Below are 17244 nucleotides of genomic sequence, written 5' to 3' on the forward strand. Positions count from 1 at the left end.
TCGTCGCTTGTGTTACAGTGGCTACAGCTCGTCTGCGGGACAGGCGCGGAAAATTTGTGAGCGCAAAGTACGCCTGGAGTTCTGTAGCAACCACCACGGTAGTGGTGCTTGATACAGAACGCGCCTGGCTCTGTGTCGGTCATTGGGTGATACTCATACTGAAATGTGGTGACAAAAATCCTGAGATTTTCAAATGCGGTTCCAAACATGGTATAATTTTAATGCGACAGCCCGCTAACGAGAAAAGCCGGCGTCCGTGTCACGAAAAAGTATGTGGCAGTGAAATTAATTGAAATAAATCCACTGCCTGCCCGCCGTGACCCTGCGCTACAGCTCACTGGTCGAGAGACAGACGGCCTGCCAAAGAACTGAGCCTTGCGGGAACTGCCGGGGTGCGTGATATGGCCGGGCCCCCTTAATGGTGATCTTAAGCTACGTGGCAGGCGCACAGACACGGCGCCTCGCTAGCCCTTTCCGGAAATGTACACTCATAGCTTGTGCCCCAGCTACCAAGTGTCGTTCGCAACAGGTGTGGCTGCTATGCCGGGTAAACTGTTGGGTTTAACGTCCCGAATCGACACACGAGGCACACCGCAGGGGGGGTGCTGCGGTTTAATTTCGACCACCGCTGACATCGCGCGGGCTCTAATGTTGTTCGCCTTCATCGAAATGAGGCCGCCGCGTCCAGGATAGAATCAGGAGCCGAACGCAAAAGATATCACTAAGCGTAGCTGATGGTCGGTAACTCTACGACTCCTCTTTGCAGCGAAACGCACGCACAGAGGGAGAGGAGACACCCGGCATCGCTCGTGTCTACTCTGCCCCTGTGCGTGCGTTTTATGCAAAGATGAGTCACCAAAGGCACTGAGACATGGACGGCGGTGACTTGAAGACAGAGTGCTGACGTCACAGGCAGTCAGGGCGTTTCAGCGAATTCACCCTGCCATTCACCCTGCCATTCATACTTAAAAACACGCCTGTTAAATACATATTTTAAAAATACTTTTAATAGTGGCAATGAAGGTCACGTAGCACGTCCGCCACAGAGTGACGTATACAGCCGCGTGAGATTGTCGAAACTTGCATGAGCCAGAGGGTAATGGCGTTTTTGAAATTACAAAAACTGATATGCTATCACCCTCTAAATACTAAAAGGCGCCTAACTGCAATGGTTATAGTAAAGTTGACTATCAAAGTTTAGTTAACTAGTTTACTAGTGGACATAATTCACTTGGTTTCTGAAGCCCACCACCGCTGCTATTACTGCTAGTGTGCCGCAAAATACATACTAATACTTCAGAAGCCAGCTTTCAAAAAGTAGTATCCGGCTATTTGCCTTATAGCTTATACAAATGCCCCATTTTTTTCCGGGTAAAGCGAACAATATCCGCCATTTCGCGTTGCCGATATTGCACTCGGTAAACATGAGCTACTGGCACTTGCGCTTCGGCGACAAGCACGCTGCGGCGTTGTTGAGGATCAGGCACGTGGTGTGCAATATTCTTGTTTCCCGCCTCTTCACAGGACCAGTGATTCCACCAGTACCGGACAGCAAGCCAGGCAAGAAGCCAGCAGCAGGAGGCAGCAATCCTCCAGGTAAGGAATTTGGGCAAAGGGGCAGAATGCAGTCGCTGCAGCCCACTGCCGCTTTTCATGGCGCTCAATTATAGAATTCTTGCGTGCTTGCGAGTGAATGACTCTTTGCAGCGAGACAGCGAAGACGTGAGACGTGAAAAAGAGTTACTAGTCTGACCAATATAAGGAGCTGGCGAACGTCACTCTCCAATGCTTGTACAGGGCGTGTGATGTCTAAACAGAACATGCATTAGATTCACAACGTGCTTGGCCGATTCACTGCGGGATGGATTATACTCTGTAGCTGCTCTTCTACTACTCTACTCTGTAGCTGCTCTGGATATTGAATTTCTGTTATCATTATGATAAAATCGTGACGAGTCGTCAGGAATTAATCACAGAGGCCACATATGTTGTCTGTTTGCATCAGCCCGGCATCATAAATTCGTAATGCGCTTTTGCGTTAACTTTTTGTACCAGACGGACATCCTAAATCCTTGACGAATTTTAGCATTAACTTTTTGGAACCGGAAATTCTTTATGTGTTTTTTGCATGAACTTTCCTCATGAAAAAGAAAGAGTTTTTGCTGATGTGTGAGACATCAGAGCAGTATCTTTTTCGAGCACCGTCTCAGACAATTTTTTTTTTCATTTCGCATGCAGCAATGATGCACATCAGCTACCAGAGCTTTGCAGTTAAATCTCTTCGTTTTTACTTGCCGGATATGGTGCATATGACGCCAAAATTATCTTAGAAAGCTCTGCTTATTAACAGCTCATCACTAACACTTGCTAGGGGGCGTCTTATGTAACCATGAGCCCGCGCTGTGAAGTACAGATCAGGTAAGTATACCACTGCGGCATGTACTTCTAGAAATTGTAATGCCCTATTCTCGATCGTGTTACTCGCTCCTTTCAGAGGGTCGATGAAAGCTGTTTGCAGCAATGATTGACAGATTATGATCCTGGACTGTTCGACGTTTCAGCGAAAGTAGCACAGAATAGTTGAGTGGATGTTTACATTACATGTTACACCGCTTCACGGCAGCGTGGTTTCTGCGTGAGTTAAAGATCCGTTAAAGACATGGAATTCACGACATTTATTTTTTGGCCGTCAGTGCTTCATAAACCATTCAGAAATGCATCATGAATTCAGCATGTATTTAAAAGAAATTAATTAGAATCTAAACAGGAAAAACACATCACGCCTTAATCAGAAGCTCAGTGGCCAATATTAATCACCAGTGTATGAGAAACTCAACTCAAAAGTCGTCAGAAATACGCGATGAGTGTAATGTCTGAAACCATTGAGTTTTTATCAGAAAGTCATCACAAATTTTTGTAAGGGAAAACCGGCTTACGTACTAACTCTGGTTCGCTATAACTAAACTTACGATGTCGATCGTGTATACGTTCGTTTTACCATTACGGAAGCTCTTTTTACTCCACAAACGCTTTTCCCTACACTTCGCCCCAAACCTCTGTACTCCACTGCGTCATGCTTCGTTCTAACCCGCATCAATGCGCTCCCCTACATGTGCGGTTGAAATCGACCCACTTGCAGTAATCTTCTCCTGTGGATGATTGCATGCATGTTGCAACTACCCGCTGGAGAACTTCAGCTGGAGTCATACGAAGCAATGTTCGCCAGTATCTGCACGCTTTCCGCCCCTCTAACGCATAACAAACGGCTAGCAAAATATCGAAGGTGGCCTGGCTAACCTTTGACGCGGCTTTAAGGTACGAGAGGATTCTGGCTAGTCCTTTAACCGACGGCAAACGAGCATAACAACACGGTGCTTTCACTAACATCCCCTCTCGCTGAGGACAGTTCGCTCAAAGCGTTTCTCTTGCGTTTCTGTCCTGTGCGTAGCAGAGGGAGGCGATCCCGGGGCGCCGTGCGACAAGCCCCAATGTGAACCCGAAGAGAACGACTCCTACATCCACTTAATCGACCCGAGGAGAGGACGCAACTGAGCGCGGGTGGACGGACGCCGAGGACCGGGCTCTGTTGTTTCCTGCAGAGCTCTGCTCTCCTCTCATCAAGACACGCGGCCTGGGCAAACTACAGGCACAGTCCTCAGTTTGAGATTAACTCGTGTGGACTAATGATTAACGTCACCATGTTGAGGGCGTCCAATGCGATTTTCTTCTCACGCTCAATCTTCCGACCAAAGTAGCCACCTAAAGCGTCCAATAACTGTGCAGCGCTTGGGTCTTGAGGGGCATTACGTGTACGCAAACTTACCGCCAGCAACTCTTCATGGGTGTCAATGTGAAAGCCAATCTTTTTCATAACATCAGCAATCGGTTAAGCAATCTCGGCAGAACGTTTAAAGAAATGCTTATAATTGCAATTCTTGGCACCCAGAAAGCACCCTGTTGTTAGCGCTGTTGTCTGTTGTCAAGAAAATAAACGCGCTCATGAACAGAGCGTATTGTGTTGTTCTGTTTCTCTCAAATCTACACACGCAAGGAGAGCCCCTATCGTCGTTCAGGGAGCCAGGTTCGCGCAGCACATGTTCGAAACTAGAAACAAGTGTACAGCAGCTCTTAATAGTTTCTGTATTTGACTAGGCATGAACTGAATAAGACAAATGTGCAACCTCGCGCAGGCTAAAGTTTTGCTGCAAAAAGTACGGCTTGTATGGTGCTCATCGTGAAAAGCAATTTCACTTTGCGCGGCATGAAACCGTTCTACTTGAAATCACCTTTCCGACCTGTGGTAAGTCAGCGCGGCATTCAAAATCCAGACATCACGAAGTAGCTTTTAACATCTGCCTTCAACCGAGGCTGCGTTGTTCAGTGTAGGAAAGAAGCCAACAGCCACAGAAACCAAGGGGCACAGGGTTTTTTTTTAGTTTATTTATTTATTTTGTGGTGTTGATAAATTTAGAATATTACTGAATATGTTATCGCTTAAAGCTAATTGATTAGAAAAGCAGAAGAAAAAACAACCACATGCCGCCGGTGGGATCCGAACCCACGACCTCCGAATTACGGGTCCGGTGCTCTACCTCTGAGCTACGGCGACGGCTGTCAAATCTTCTGTTTTCGGGGGTATTTATGTTTACAAGTAACCTAACCTTGAGAGTGTTAATTCACCAGCGCCACCCTCGTTCATAAGCGGCGGACGTAGAACGTCCTGAGTTACCGCAGGTATGACGTAGAACGTCATCGAACGGAGACGGTGGAAGCTGCGTGAGAACCCTCTTATGCTTCATATGGCATCCAGGCTGCCAGAACCGAGGCCCTCGCTAAGCAATTAAGCAAACAAGGGGAGGGGAATGAGGGGCTCGTTATAAATATGAAAGAAGCCAACAGCCACAGAAACCAAGGGGCACAGGGTTTTTTTTTAGTTTATTTATTTATTTTGTGGTGTTGATAAATTTAGAATATTAATGAATATGTTATCGCTTAAAGCTAATTGATTAGAAAAGCAGAAGAAAAAACAACCACATGCCGCCGGTGGATTGAACGAGGGTGGCGCTGGTGAACACTCTCAAGGTTAGGTTACTTGTAAACATAAATACCCCCGAAAACAGAAGATTTGACAGCCGTCGCCGTAGCTCAGAGGTAGAGCACCGGACGCGTAATTCGGAGGTCGTGGGTTCGGATCCCACCGGCGGCATGTGGTTGTTTTTTCTTCTGCTTTTCTAATCAATTAGCTTTAAGCGATAACATATTCAGTAATATTCTAAATTTATCAACACCACAAAATAAATAAATAAACTAAAAAAAAACCTGTGCCCCTTGGTTTCTGTGGCTGTTGGCTTCTTTCATATTTATAACGAGCCCCTCATTCCCCTCCCCTTGTTTGTTCAGTGTAGGTACGACGAGCACCTTTTCTGCAAAAAGGCGACGCCGAGTTGCCTTCCCCAAGACAAAACAGGGCTTTATACGGTTCAAAAGTAGCCTCGAACACTTCGAAAAAATAAAAAAACAATCGTTTAAAAGAAAGGGGGGGGGGGGGGAATGAGACACCCGCGACGGACATGGACTCAGTCGACTCCAGTGAAGGAGCGATGCGACGATTTTGCAAGTAAAGCTCGAATGAGAGAAAGACAGCGGGAACGAATGTGCACAAGGTGAGTTGTGTGTTTGCATTTCACTGATTGAGGTTCAATTACACGAAGGAACGACAGGCGGTAGCAAGACAATTTTAGCAAATTTTTGAACGGACAACGAGATTACCGAATTACAGTCGTGTCTTGCTAATATGGACACTTTGGTTCCGGAGCAAAAGTCTCCATAAAGCGAGTCGTCCGTAATACCGAATCACGAAGAAAAACTTTAAAAAATCTTCTAAAAAGCGCTATATATGATTATGGACTGTCCTTTTGCATATTGGCATGCAGTGAAGTTTAAATCTGGCAATAATCGAAGCTAGGTAAATAGGTAAATTGGTTTTTGAGGGAAGTAAATGGCGCAGTATCTGTCTCACATATCTCGGCGGACACCTGAACCGCGCCGTAAGGGAAGGGAGGAAGGTGAGAGTGAAGGAAGAAAGAGAGAAAGAGGTGCCGTAGTGGAGGTCTCCGGAATAATTTCGACCTAAAGGGAGTTTTTCCGGTCTTCATTATCTTTAAAATCCTGTTCAGCCCGTTTGGAGCGCCTAGTGTTCCATGAGACGTGTTATGGCTGGTGTGATTAAGTATCGCCTGCTGCGAATGTTCACATCGCAAGAACATTGTACTCACTCGGCTGACAGCAGATGACACACGCGCGCGCGCGCACACACGCACACACACACACACGCACACACGCACGCACACACACGCACGCACGCACGCACGCACGCACGCACGCACGCACGCTGAAGGGCTTTACTGGAGCATTTGCACTTTCGCACTCTCTTTGCTGCTGTTCTGCACTCAAAATACATGGGACAGAACACCTGGCAGAGACTCTTGGGATTTGTTCTCATCACTAAAATTGGTGGGATTCCAAAGGGCTTTGTACCTTCTCCCCCGATCAGACGACTGTTTCAAAATGCAACCCAAGATTGCTCACATCAAACTTATGCGTCATTCGCCATTATTCCAAAGCCATTTACCGCTGTAATAAACTACCTGCAGAAATCGTTTGCGAAAAATATTACGACGCATTTGTTACCGAACAGAAGTGCATACTCCATGCTGATTCTAAATAGACTGTTGTCAAAATTGTACTCTTTTATATTTTGTCTCTAGCATTGTGGTCCACGTGCGCGCGTGTGTGTTCTCAAGCCCTTCTGTCTTGAGCCTTAGGTAGCATAATAGGGTTCTTAACAAAAACGTAGCGCAAAGACGGGACGAAGAAAGACGAGGACAGGACGGTGCTACACTTAAAACTGAATGAAATTGAACAACGAAAAACGTCCCGTCACTCTGCAACAACGCATGCGCAAATCTTAAAAGAATGCCCCACTCTGAAAATCTAAAAAGAGGCAGTACAAGAAAACTAAAAACATCCGAAAAAAACTCAGAAAAGAAAAGAAGAAATGTAGAAGGAAGAGCACCCGCATATGTAGGCCAATGGGAAAACTTAGATGCGTTCTAAAAACTTTCGTTCCTTTTTCATGAGATGAATGGATGTTGTGCTAATGCACGTGTCATTACTGCACTTCGCTATTTCAGTGGCTTCCAAGATTTCCCTTGCCAATTGATTATTACCGCGTCCTAATATCTGAGTACGATGCAGAAAGGGATAAGAGTCTTTGCAGCCCTTGCAGTGCTCTGGCAGGTGTTCACCCGTTTGCTGACGAAGTGAAGAGTCTGAATCACTCTTTTGACCAACTGGCCCTACAGCATACTTTGAGGGTTCTCGCACAGCTTCGCCCTCTCCGTTCGACCACTTTCCTACGTGGCACTCACGGTGATACAGGAAATGTACTGGAAAACATTTGCTGTGTAAAAGCGTGTATTCGAAGCGCAGGTCGGTGGTCGTTGATCGAAGAGCGTCACCAGGAGTCACCCAGGAACCAGAACTGGACTTCGTCGACATCTTCGTCCCACCGCTTGAACGGCTTTGCGGCGAAGAGAGTCACCAATCACGGGCACGGCAGCGTCCGTGTCAACGAGCGCGAGAACAAGGACGCCTTCAACAGACGCCTTAATCAGGGTAGCGGGAGGAAACGGAGGACTTAACGAGTTCGCAAAATACGCAGTTCTTGCCTCCGGAACTGCCGCATTCAGTTTTCCTCTGGGAGGGGATTCGGTCGCCGAAGCATTGGGGAAATTGAATGGCGGCGAGGGGAAGGTGAGCGGCGAGTCGTATATTGTGGGCGAGGCATACACGAGCCAGAAGAGCCACTGGGCAAGTGCGGCTCGGGATCGTATCCATACGGGCGCACATTATCACCAGAACGAGGCAAGCGCTGACGGCAGAGACGTGCGACTAAGCCTGGAAGCCCACAAGCGTAGCCGATGGGCCGATTGTCTGCGGTGCGCCAAGGGTTCGCAGGGTGTCGTCGCTTGCGAGCAAATGAGGCTGGCGGAGGAGGCATGTTCAATAAAATTTCGGTTGGGCCTAGTTGGTACATGTTACTGTTAAGGTGAAAATTGCGCAAACACGGGACGATCCGTTTAGCGCCTGTGTGTGTCTCTGTGTCTCTTCGCTGTGGATCGTCCCGTGTTTGTGCAACCTTCACGTTAACAGGAGGAGGCATAGACAGCGGGGGGGGGGGGGGGGGGGGGGCTGGGGGGGCATAATGACTGCTGCGGTACGTGGGAGGGGCGCGTGAGAGCGGTGTCCGGGTGACGGCTTCAGCATAGGTGAGCGGTGCTGCTACAGGAGGAGGCGGGGGGCTGGACGGCAGGACTGCAGGACTGCAGCGACCTGCTCCTGACCAACACGGCGGATAGTCAGCGCAAGGGAGAGCGCTAGGTCGGTAGTAAAGCAGACAGGGTCTTGAACGTAATTCAGAAGAGAAAGCTGGCGTGCGACTTCCTCGCGTATGAAATCTTTGACGCGCTGCATGAACAAGGATTGCTCAGTTAGACGAAGGACCCTCGGTAGCAAGACCTTCGGTAGACGCTCCAGACTGCCGCGTAGAAGCGCGTTGTTTCCGTAACTCGTCAAAGCTTTGGCACAGCTGGATGACGGTACTGACGGAGGTGGGGGTTTTCGCCAGGAGCATTTGGAAAGCGTCATCGGCGATCCCTTTAAGAATGTGGTTATAACTTTGTCCATCGAAGGATTGACGCGCTTACATAAGTCAACGATGGCTTCAATATAGCTCGAGAAAGTTTCGGCCGGTAGCTGAGCTCGAGCACAGAGACGTTGCTCGGCGCGGAGTTTCCGCACGGCGGACGGCCGAAAACGTCGGCGAAGCTCGTCTTAAATGAGGACCAGGCGGGAAGGTCGGCTTCATGGTTACGAAACCATAGGTTGGCAACGTCTGCGAGGTAGAAGAGGACGTTGCTCAAATTGACGGAATCGTCCCACCGATTGTAACTGCTGACGCGCTCGTATGAGGCCAGCCAGTCGTCGACGTCATGGTCGTCCATACCACTGAATAGGTAAGGGTCGCTCTGGTGTTGCACCCCGGAACAGAGGACGGTGGCAGGGATGGGCGGCGATGGTTGAATCGGAAGTCTGGCATGGTGGCCGGTGCGATAAACGTTCGGCTCCGAAGTTCCTGGTTGAGGACCGGACGGGGATCGGTACACCTCCATCCAAGTGCAAAGATGTGTATTCGAAGCGCAGGTGGTGGTCGTTGATCGAAGAGCGTCACAACAGGCACACTATCAGTAGTAACCAAGGAACCAGGACTGCACTTTGTCGACATCTTCGTCCCACCGCTTGAACGGCTGCCGGTTGGTCCCGTTACAACTGAAAATCACAAAAGTATTCATCGGATTGCAGGATTGGGTCCCTGGTACAGGACAGCACTGTTTCTTACAGCCTTCTCTACCGCTTCGATCAGCTTAAGCTGTTCGTTAAGGTCAGAACTGGCCAGCAGGGACTCCCACTGCTCTCGAGAAGTGCATATGCGTCTTCTTATATCCTGCCTGCCCTCACATTCCCACCTAATGTAGTCTAGAAAGGGATGCGAGTCTTCTTACTAGGGTCAATTAACCCTGCGTATAGTGTGGGGGTTTTAAATTGGGGAGATAAATACGTTTTCCCCGTTTTACCGCGGCTGACACAGTTCAAAACCGCCGGACCCCACTCCGTGGTCGCGTACGCTACCGAGCGCACGCCGACCACGGCGGGCCTTGCTCTGAGGGAACAAAGGAACGACACTCTGGCTGACACAGACAAGGCATTTATTGCTACGACCACAATAACGCAAGCTAGCAACAAAATACGCTAAGGAATCGAGGACGTCCGACTCACCAACAAGGTTACGAGCGAATGTTCGCCCACGCTAGGGCAAGGGATACTCCGCAGCCGGTCAGGACGAGATACAGGGTGTTAAGAGTGGACAACGTGGTCCTGGGAGCCGGGTGTGACTCATCGCGAAGCAAGGGATATGACGAGGCCTGGCGCCGGCGGCAGAAGCATAGACGACGACGGACGGGGTTGTTGCACTCCAAATCACCGAACCTCCGAACCGATCGAAGGACGCTGTGTCCCACGGGCCTGGGAGAAATTACTGTCAGGCGAGTGTCGTCGTTAGGCAAAGATGCGGCGAGAGCTTGCGACAGCAGCAGCAAACGGTGGAAGCAGAGATGCATAGGAAGCACGACGGAAGCAGCGGTATAGGGAACCCAAGCTCAAGTTTGGGAGCGCGACGCCAGCGCCGCAGCGGCGAGCAGCGGAAACTCGGGGCGGCGCCGTAGCAGACGCCCTGCGAGCGTTGTGTGCACGTGCGACGGGAGAGTCGCGCGAGGCGCAATCTTCGCGCTGACAGACGCGGTCTCGGCGAAGCAAAAAGGAGGTATACTACGAAGGCCGTAATGTAAAAACCAAAGCGTATGTACACGGTGATCCACTCTTACCGCGAACACGCGAGTATGCGGCCGCGCTCTTCGGAGAGCCACTGAGTCTGTCCCATGCACGAAAAAAGTGGCAGACGACGCGCAGGCAAGTCGCTCGCTGCTCGATTTTCCAGCCTTGCGACTGCGAGTCGCAAGCCGCTGAACTAATCGGCGAAACAGTCGAGCTTTTGGCAATGACGCCGTCCGCGGACAGTCTAGCTTTCGGCAACGACGTCGCCCGCGGCCACGCCGGGCGACGAGCTGCGCTGCTCCCTCGCTGCCGTAGTCGTCGCTAAGCCTATCCATTTCGCATCGATGCTGCAGCTGAGGGCACTTCGGAACTGGCCAGCGCTGTAGTAAAGGTGCTACTCGCTTCACCGTTTTACTATGTTCACCGTCACATAATAAAACAAAGACGTGATCGATTTCCGTGATGCCTTTAACTGCGGAGCCAGGTGACAACAGGCGAGCAGCACTGGGCATCAGCAAAGCGGATTTGGAATATAAATATGCTTGTATCGCAGTTATCACTTCTACCAGCAGCTCGGTATTGGCCAACGATCCTCAAAAAATGATTCAATTTTGACGTTGCTCTACTCCAGGCTTTGGTATGAACGCGAACAAACAATATTAGCGTATTTTTCTGACGGCGGCGGCAGGCCGGCCCTGAGAAGCGCGCCGCTGTCGCTGTCATCATGACGCATATACGACTGCGGTGCACATCAATACCGTCACGACATCCTTCTGGTCGCCGTAGTGCATTGCGAATCGCACCGAGCGCGAGTGCAGGAGACGCGGTCAAAGCAGACGAAATTCTCGAAAGCGCGCAAGCAATGTTATTCCGGAGAGTTTTCGTTTCAAGCGAGAAGGCGACCCGCAGGTCGCACTTGCAAGTGTGAACAATGGTGGTCAAATGTTTAGGGGGTTCCCCCAAGGTGGAGTAGAATGTTGACGAACTGTTGCGTGGGCGCGCATGTCCTTTCGACTCGCACGTAAGTGGATCGCCCTGCGCATCGCATGCAACAACTGACAACTACGATCAACAAGTGTCTCGCTTTATTTCTCACAGCTGATAGTACTTCGCATATTTCGAGCATATAATTATACCGTGGACTTACCTCTAGTTACATGTCATACAGTACGACGTTAATACTCACTCGAGAAACGCATTTTACAGTCAAATGGGCCTCCTCATCGTCGACCGTCTGCTCCACACAGTAGACGCGACTAATCAGTTTCCCCCCTTTAATTAAGTTTGCATTGCAGTACTGCGCGTCAGTCTGAACGATCTTATTGTGGCTCATGCAGGCGACACATCGCGACAGCGCGGGCGCGCGCACGTGCAAGGAAGCGCGCGTGCAAAGAAGCGTGGTGAAAGCAGCGCGAGCAGCGAGCAGCGCCCCAGTTTTTACTTTTCTCCCATAGATGGCGCTGCACATCAGGCGCAGCAGCGCCACCCGGCGATGCTTTGGGAGCCTATACGTTGGCCGAGTCGGTCTTCGGGTTCCAGCGGTGGGATAGAAGCCCCATCTTTAACACTGGTTCCAGCGGTGGGATTGTGGCCCGTTCTCAACACTGGTGGCAGCGGTGGGATTGTTGCCCGTTCCTAACAAGGGGAACGTTCCTCCCCACGAGGCTTCGCGGAGCCTCGCGCCGAACGTCAGCGTGCGTCCCCGTTCCCGAGCAGAAGAGGGCCGTCTCCCCCGTGCGCGCAGCAAACACGCCATCCGTGGCGCTCGTGGCGCTGTGACGCCGGCGCCCTCACTTGTTAGTTTAAGTAACTACGAAGGCTAACGAGGATGCATCGCGGGGAAGCGAACCACAGGGGACGAGTAAAGCGCGTCCCTACAATACCTAGCCGGGTACATACGACTATATAAGAGCAGGCTTGGATAAACACCCATTTATATTTTTCGCAGTCCTGGTATTGCTTCTGCAGGACGTACTGCGTCCAGCGCTATAGACGAGGGTAGCTCAAGGTAGAGGAGGCCGAAGGCGAGGACTTTACGCGCAAATGTTGCGTATTAGGTGCATGCCTGGACACGGTTGAGCAAGAAAACAGCCAATTAGCGTCACGTATTGATGCATCGAGATGCTAGAGCCAGAAACGGCGGAAAAGCGAAAACCTCAGGAACAGCTTGGTCAAATGGGAGGAAAAATGTCCGACACCGCCATCGGAAACCCCAACGGCGGACATTCCAGCGCCAGCCACGTGGATGCGGCCTGCACTGGCGTGAACAGCGATAAGAAAGTAGGTCAAGCAAGTTCGATCAAGGACAGTTATTCACAGGTGGCTGCTAGGACGTCTGGATGCCATGCAGAGGAGGAGAAGAAGGCAAATCCCAAAAATGAGGTCACAGTCAGTGATAACAGGAAGCAGAATAGGGAGGTTAGGAGGCAGGGAGAGAGTAACCAGGCGCTTATCGCAGGTGTATCAAACGTGAGGAGGTGCAAAGGAGCTATAATGAAGCGCTTAAAGGGTGATAGGCGCGTAGGAGCTGGGATATTTCTATGGAGGACAATGAATGCGGTGGCGAGAGAGACGAAAAGCAAACTCTCGGAGAATGTTGCAGGGCGCAATTGGGAAGTGGCAGCGGCGGTGCTGAATGATGTCCTGAGTGGTGTCGCCGCACAAGGGGTGGAAAGATTAGCTGAGGGAGTTAACGATATAAGGGCAATAGCACAGCAAGCGCAGAACGTGCTCACGCGTCGGACACATCTACCGTCACTGCCGTTGGTCCCAGCCACCTCGTCCCTTCTCCTTCGTCGACCGCCGCAGCGACTACGCCCCGCGGCGTTACTTCCCTCATCCCGATCCACTCCGTGACGAGCCCGCTCCGCCAGCTCGTGGGTCCAGCCGCTCACCATGCCCACAAGGCCGCCGCTCCCGTTTCACTCGCCGCAACTCTTCCGCCAGTTTCAACTCCCGCCAGTTCTCGGAAAACTAGCCGATGCAGCCCCCGAAGGTGACGCTGCATCACTGACCCGGCCTGCAAATCCTCTCTTGGCCCCCGCTGCCCCACATAATCTCTTGAATGTTCTCGTGGATATATGGTGTCCCGGTCCTTGCCCTCATTTATACTGGCACCCAAGTGTCTGCCCTGAGCTCTTCTTAGCGCCGCCGCCACGTCCACCGTTCACGTCGCTGATATTGCAGCACCGCTGCCGTGACTGTAATGTGCACTGCGCGAGTCAGCATTGCCTGACCAGGTGCCCTCAGAAAGGGAACCTTGGCCTTGACTTTTCACCCGCTCATTCCGCTCATATTTACTGTTCCTTTGGCCTTCTCCGATTGGATCTGCTTCTCTGGTTCTCTGCTATGACGACTCTACCTGCTCACCTCGCCTTCACTCCACCGAGTTTGCCCATCGCCCGCCACAAGCTGCCGCCTTCAGAACCCTGATCAGTGTCCTCACCGCTCCACCTGTCTTGGCTCACATTGATCCTCCAGACCCTACGGAACTTCAGACCGACGCAAGGGGCCGTGGCATTGGTGCCCTACTTTCTCAATGGCAACGCTATCAGATTCTCGTCATTGTGTACGCCTGCCGACTGCTTTCTACGTCAGAGCGCAACTATTCTATCACCCAGCGGGAATACCTCGCCCTCGTTTTGGTCATTCCCAAATTCCACCCTTACATCTTTGGGCGCCCGCTCTCTGTTACAGCGGATCATCACGCCTTATGCTGGCTTTCTTCGCTCAAAAGCCCTACTGGCAGGCTGGGGCACTGGGCTCTTCGCCTTCTAGAATATACGTTTTCTGTCGTCCACAAGTCCGACCGCTTGCGCCACGACGCAGATTGCTTGTCCCATCACCCTGTCGATCCGCCTTCCTCCAATGAATGCGAGGCTGACGCCTGCATTTCGGTCATATCGGACTTCCGCAACATTGCTCAAGAACCGCACTTGGATCCCACGCTGCGCTCCCTCATCGACCGCCTCACCGCTCTGATGCTTCGTGCTCAGACCGTTCGTGCTCTACAAGAACATTCTCTACCGGCGCAATATGCGGACTGACGGCACTGAGCTCTTGCTCGTGCAGCGTACGACAGCGTGCGCTGCCTCTTCTTTTGGCCAGGTCTCTACAGCTCGCATTGTGGCCGCTTGCGAGCTCTGCCAACGGCGGAGGAAGCCCTCGGTTCTCCCTCCAGGCCACCTTCAGCCAATTCCCATCCCGATAGACCCGGTTTCCCCCGTCGGCCTCGGCCTGCTCAACCCTTTTCCGGTGTCTGCCATGCATGGCACAAGTTCGGCGGCCACATGGTAGAAGTTCGGCGACCACTTGAGAAAGAAAGCAGCGGCCGCGATTGGTGAGCAGGTGACAGGGAGCACCGTGGCGGAGTATGGCATCGTGCGGGAGGAAGTCAGCGACATCAGTGGCGCAGCTAGTTGGGATCGCTCGTGTGATAGCGTAGCGCGTCGAGTAGTCCGTCGCGACGGCGATCCATTTGTTCCCCACTGATGTCGCTGACTTCCTCCTGCACGACATCATACTTTACCACCGTGCTCCCCGTCACCTGCTCACCGATCGCGGCCGCTGCTTTCTTTCCCAAGTGGTCCCCGAACTTTTACGCTCCTGCTCCGTCCGTCATCAGTTCTCCACTGCCTACCACCCACAGACGAACGTCCTGACCGAACGTCTGAACAGCACCATGTACGTCTCTAACCGTCACCGTGATTGGGATATTAGCCTCCCATTTGTGACATTCGCATACAATTCCACACGTCACGACACAGCAGGTTTCTCTCCTTTTTATCTTCTGTTTGGCCGCGATCCTTTGCTGCCCTTCGACAGTGTACTGCCCGCCACCGCCTCCACGAGTCCTTACGCTCGGGACGCCATCGCCGGCGCCGACGCCGCCCGTCTTGTAGCCCGCCAGAGGTTGTACGTCGGCGTCCCAATTATCTCAGAAACGCCGTCATAACTGTTGCAGTCGCGACGTTACCTACTCTCCTGGCTCCCTTGTGTCGCTCTGGGTCCGGTCCCGCCGTGTGGGCCTGTATGAAAAACTGCTGCCGCGATATACAGGCCCTCACTGTGTCGTACGCCCCGTGACTTTGTGACGTACGAGATCACACTGCTGCATCCACCGTCTCCTCCCGCTGCACACCGCACCGGCATCGTCATGTGTCACGCCTCAAGCCTTACGACTCGCACTCTCCCTTGCCTGTGCAGTGCGCACCGGGTCTGTGCTTTTGACGCGGGGTATACGGACGCTGGGAGGGCGACGAAGTGTTTTGAACAACGACGACGCTGTGGTGCGCGCTTGGATGCTGTTCGGCTGCCCCAAGCCATCGACTCTCTGCCGTGCAGATGATCTCTGCTGCATTTAGCCGTCACGTATCAATATGAAAGGCATTGTGGTACATAAGGAAAAATTGTGGGTTGCTTTGTCCTTTGCCTTAAGCGGACATTGAAGCAGCAGCCTTTAGTTTCCTTACTAGTATCTTATTGCAATCCAAAATGATGATATCGTCCGAGTATCCTGCATCCCTGAGTCTACTATAGACTGTTCGCAGAAGCTGCGTTCAATCATATGATGACAGGATTTTGACAAAGCTGAAAACAAAGATGAAAAAACAATTCCGGTTTTCCCAGTTTGGAATGGTGGGATTTGAAGTTTAACAATATATATTTTCCGCCCTAGGCGAACACTTCAACAGACGTGTTCCTTTTCTACTTTCACTCTAAAGTGTAGCCGGTTATCAGCATTCACAGATCTGTAGTACAATGCAAGTTTACAAACCAACAACATTTTCTTTGAATACCTTCAGCACATCAATCATGCGCCTGGAAAAGCGAGTTTTTTAAAATTAAAAAGTCATCAACAAATCTGAAAATGCGCGATGCCATCCCACACAGGTTATTTTGAATAGCACGATCAATAAATAACAAAAACTTCACTTAGCACAGGTGTCACTCTGGATTCGATACATGCGCCCGCTTTTTGGGTATGTAGTTCACCTCGCCACTCAACGAACGTGGTCTTTACGTAAAAAGACAGCAGCACAAGGAAAAGCCGCAATCCCGAATAAACTTTTCTTTGTCTTTGTACAATGTGGTGCATTGAGAAACGACATTGTGCTGGAGAGAGTAGAACAAATCTACCACATCAACACTACAGGCTGTACAAGACTGTCTGTTCTCATGCTGCAAAAATTCACGATATACTCACAGCGAATCTAAAAAATGGATCCGACCAATGATGCCAAATGCTTCTATATACACCTCGAAATTTCATATCGCCAGTTACTCCTCCGTCACAATAGGGCGAAACGAAATTCCCTCTTTGCGAGTCTTGGCTGAGAAGAAAATCTTTAAACTGTGGCCTTTAGACTTAACTCACCCCGCTTTAAGACGCTCCAGGCTCAAATCTTCGAGTAAGTGCAATGCTCTCTTCCTTTTTTACTTTCTGTGCTTTTTGGCGAAACCCGAACACACTTCCTCTTCGCAGCATCTATCGCTTCCTCCGAAAACCTTCTTTATCTGCTGTTAGCAGTCTCAAATGGCTCGATACGAACGTTCGTTATGTTTGGTTGTCTGACTGTTTATTTGCTGCGCTTCCTTCGGTGTTTCCTAAAAAAAACTTCAGTAGTGAGTCAGCGTTCGTCCATGCGTTCCTCCCTTTTTGCACTGTTACCATTAGATCCCCTCTTCTACCTTATTTACACTAACGACTTCACCCAATGCCTGTCCTCCACTTAATCGCCGATGATTGTCAAGTCTTGCGTAAAGACTTGACAATCTTGTGTCTTGTGTAAC

At 50.8% G+C, this 17244-nt stretch overlaps 1 protein-coding gene across 18 annotated transcripts in view; it reads left to right on the top strand.

The window, feature by feature from the left end:
• The window catches only part of LOC149371704 (prostasin-like), a 58022-nt gene that overhangs the window by 16578 nt on the left and 24200 nt on the right, over positions 1-17244 (top strand). For all 18 annotated transcript variants that reach the window (XM_089565965.1, XM_089565962.1, XM_089565963.1 and 15 more), the window contains one exon: positions 1525-1596. In XM_089565965.1, coding sequence (XP_089422091.1) covers positions 1525-1596 — 72 coding nt within the window. The remainder of the gene's footprint in view (positions 1-1524; positions 1597-17244) is intronic.

Source organism: Amblyomma mixtum, chromosome 1, assembly GCF_055824585.1.
Source record: "Amblyomma mixtum isolate Tamu chromosome 1, ASM5582458v1, whole genome shotgun sequence".
NCBI lineage: Eukaryota > Metazoa > Arthropoda > Arachnida > Ixodida > Ixodidae > Amblyomma > Amblyomma mixtum.